The 2,553-nt window shown below is 66.8% G+C and overlaps 1 protein-coding gene across 1 annotated transcript in view; it reads right to left on the bottom strand.

The window, feature by feature from the left end:
• Positions 1-2,553, bottom strand: part of ADGRB2 (adhesion G protein-coupled receptor B2) — a 36,796-nt gene that overhangs the window by 1,987 nt on the left and 32,256 nt on the right. Inside the window, 4 exon segments of the mRNA XM_014946440.1 lie at positions 399-1,057; positions 1,218-1,257; positions 1,429-1,524; positions 1,614-1,785. Coding sequence (XP_014801926.1) covers positions 399-1,057; positions 1,218-1,257; positions 1,429-1,524; positions 1,614-1,785 — 967 coding nt within the window.

The following is a 2,553-nucleotide window of genomic DNA, read 5'->3' as shown; positions in this document are numbered from 1 at the left end:
GAGGGGGAGGAGGATGCTCACGCCAGCCCCAAGCCGTGCCTCTTGGAGGGGACAGAGCTGGAGACACGGGGCTCCTGGCCAAGGGGGGACACATGCAGGTCGTGTCTGGGACACGGGGGGAGCAGGGCAAGGGGGGGTGCTCATGCCAGCCCCAAGCCGTGCCACTTGGAGGGGACAGAGCCCGTCTGGAGACACAGGGCTCCTGGCTGAGGCAGGGGGGGACATGCAGCTCCAAGCAAAGGGTGGGATGCTGGGCAGCGAGCCACGGGGGCAACTCACTCAACCCCGACCGTGCACACACACACTTGCACACTCGCCCGACCACCTTCCCACGCGTCTCCCTCCCCACGCACGTGTCCACGGGCACATTCACACCCCAGCACCCCACAGCTGCTCACCTCCAGGGACCCCACTTTCATGGCGGAGCCGGGGACGGTGCGGGGCATGGTGCGGCTGCGCTCCGACAGCTCCGAGGCCAGGATCTGCCGGACGGTGGGGTGCTGCTTGAACTGGAGGCTGTAGGGGGCCTTCACCGTCCCGTAGGGCTGGTTCAAGTTCACATTGACGTGGTCCATGGCGACGAAGCCGGGGTAGGCGTCCCCCTCGGCCGTGGGGCGCCCCGTTCCCCCGGGGACCCCCTCCTCGGCGGCGGGACTGAAGGTGGCCTCGTCCCGCGGGAAGGGCTTGAGGCTGGTGGTCCGGCGGGGCAGCACCATGTAGTCGCTCTCCCGTGGGGGCTCGGGGGCCCGTAGCCAGCCGTACTCCAGAGGCCGCAGGCTGCTCTCCGTGCACAGGTAGACGGGACCCGGCGCCTCCAGGCTGAGCTGCTGGGCCGGCGGGTCCCCCAATTCGCTCAAGCCAGCCACCACGTTGGGCGTCATCTTGGGGACCTGGACCAGGATGCTGGCGGGAGGGATGTTCCCCGGCAGGCTGGAGAACCCCAGGCCCCCCTCCGGGGTGGTGTTGAGCTTGGGGTCTTCGTCCCCGTCCAGGGAGATGCGGGACAAAGTGCCCGTGATGGTGGCGGGGTTGCAGGTGTTCACCTCCTTGAACAGCACTGCGGGCAGGGAGGGGGGGTCAGAGCCGGCCCCGGGGGTCCCACGGGAGGGCAGGGAGGCTGGAGTGACCCCCTGCACCATGGCATGGTGCCCACCCCGGCACACGCTGCCCGTCCCTCCCGAGCGTGGCACGGTGACACCCCTGTCCCCAGACCTCACCTGTCTGACACGCCAGGTCAACGTCCTTTTCAAAATCTGTCTATAAAAATACAGAGAGAGGGGAAAGAGAGAGAGAGAGAGAGAGGAGAGAGAAAGAGAGGGGGGGGGAGAAACGGGGAAATGAATGCATCTTGCCCAGGATGTGGAGAAGGGGGGGGCTGAGGAGGGGGACCCTGCCCGGCCCCCCCGGTGCCAGCGCTGCCGCACTCACCAGGATCTGCACCTGCCCGTTCTTGCAGGAGTCGGGCGAGTTTTCGTTCTCCTCGCTCCTGCACCCCCCCATCTGACACTTCACCACGTCCTGGACCTGCGGGGACAGAGCGGGTCATGGCCCCGCGGCCGGGTTGTCCCCCCCCACCCCCGCCTTCCCCCAGCACCCCTGCGGGGTCACCCCACCTCTCGGCGCAGGAACCCGTGCACGGTGATGATGACGAAGCCCTGGACGGAGTTGAAGACGGCGAAGAGGACCTGGAAGAGGATGGAGCGCCGGTCGGTCATGGCGAGCACGGCCGACATCCAGGTCAGCGCCAGCAGGGGCAGGACCACGCAGGAGCTCCACAGCGATGCCCTGGGGCAGGGAGAGAGGGGCCGGGGTGAGCCCACTGCACCGGGGTTGCCCCAAAACAGCCCCCCCAGCATCACCCACAGCCCCCCTGCCAGGACCCCCCCGCTGTCCCCTCTTCCTCGGTGTCCCCAAGCTGGCACTGGCTGGGTGCTTGGGGCACCTCCTGCCTTAGGGCATTGGGTGCCCACGGGCTCCTTGTCCCCCCAGAAGCCCTGGGACAACCCCAGGCTGAGCCCTCGGTGCCACCAAGCTGGCCCAGGCAGGGCACAGCCACGTGTGCCCCTGTCCCCGCACAGGCAGTGGGGGTGCTGGGGGAACACAGGGTCACCATCACCTCCCCAGGGCCACAAAAAGAGCAGAAAGGGGAAGTAGGGGGAATTTTGGTCCTTTTCAGTGTGAATTTTGGGGCTGATTCTATTGTAACTAAACCCCTGGGAGCAGGGACCTTGGACCAGGGTGGCAGTGGTGACAGCCCAGACCTCCGTGTGCCCCTGTCCCCGCACAGGCAGTGGGGGTGCTGGGGGAACACAGGGTCACCATCACCTCCCCAGGGCCACAAAAAGAGCAGAAAGGGGAAGTAGGGGGAATTTTGGTCCTTTTCAGTGTGAATTTTGGGGCTGATTCTATTGTAACTAAACCCCTGGGAGCAGGGACCTTGGACCAGGGTGGCAGTGGTGACAGCCCAGCCCTCTGGACACGTCCCAGCCAGCACCCGGGGGGCTTCACGTGCTGGGAAGAGGGTCCCGGGGATGCCCCCAAGGCCATGCCCCA

The sequence above is a fragment of the Calidris pugnax genome, unplaced genomic scaffold (genome assembly GCF_001431845.1).
Source record: "Calidris pugnax isolate Ruff unplaced genomic scaffold, ASM143184v1 scaffold113, whole genome shotgun sequence".
In the NCBI taxonomy this organism is placed as follows: domain Eukaryota; kingdom Metazoa; phylum Chordata; class Aves; order Charadriiformes; family Scolopacidae; genus Calidris; species Calidris pugnax.
This window is presented reverse-complemented; position numbering and strand designations above follow the sequence as displayed.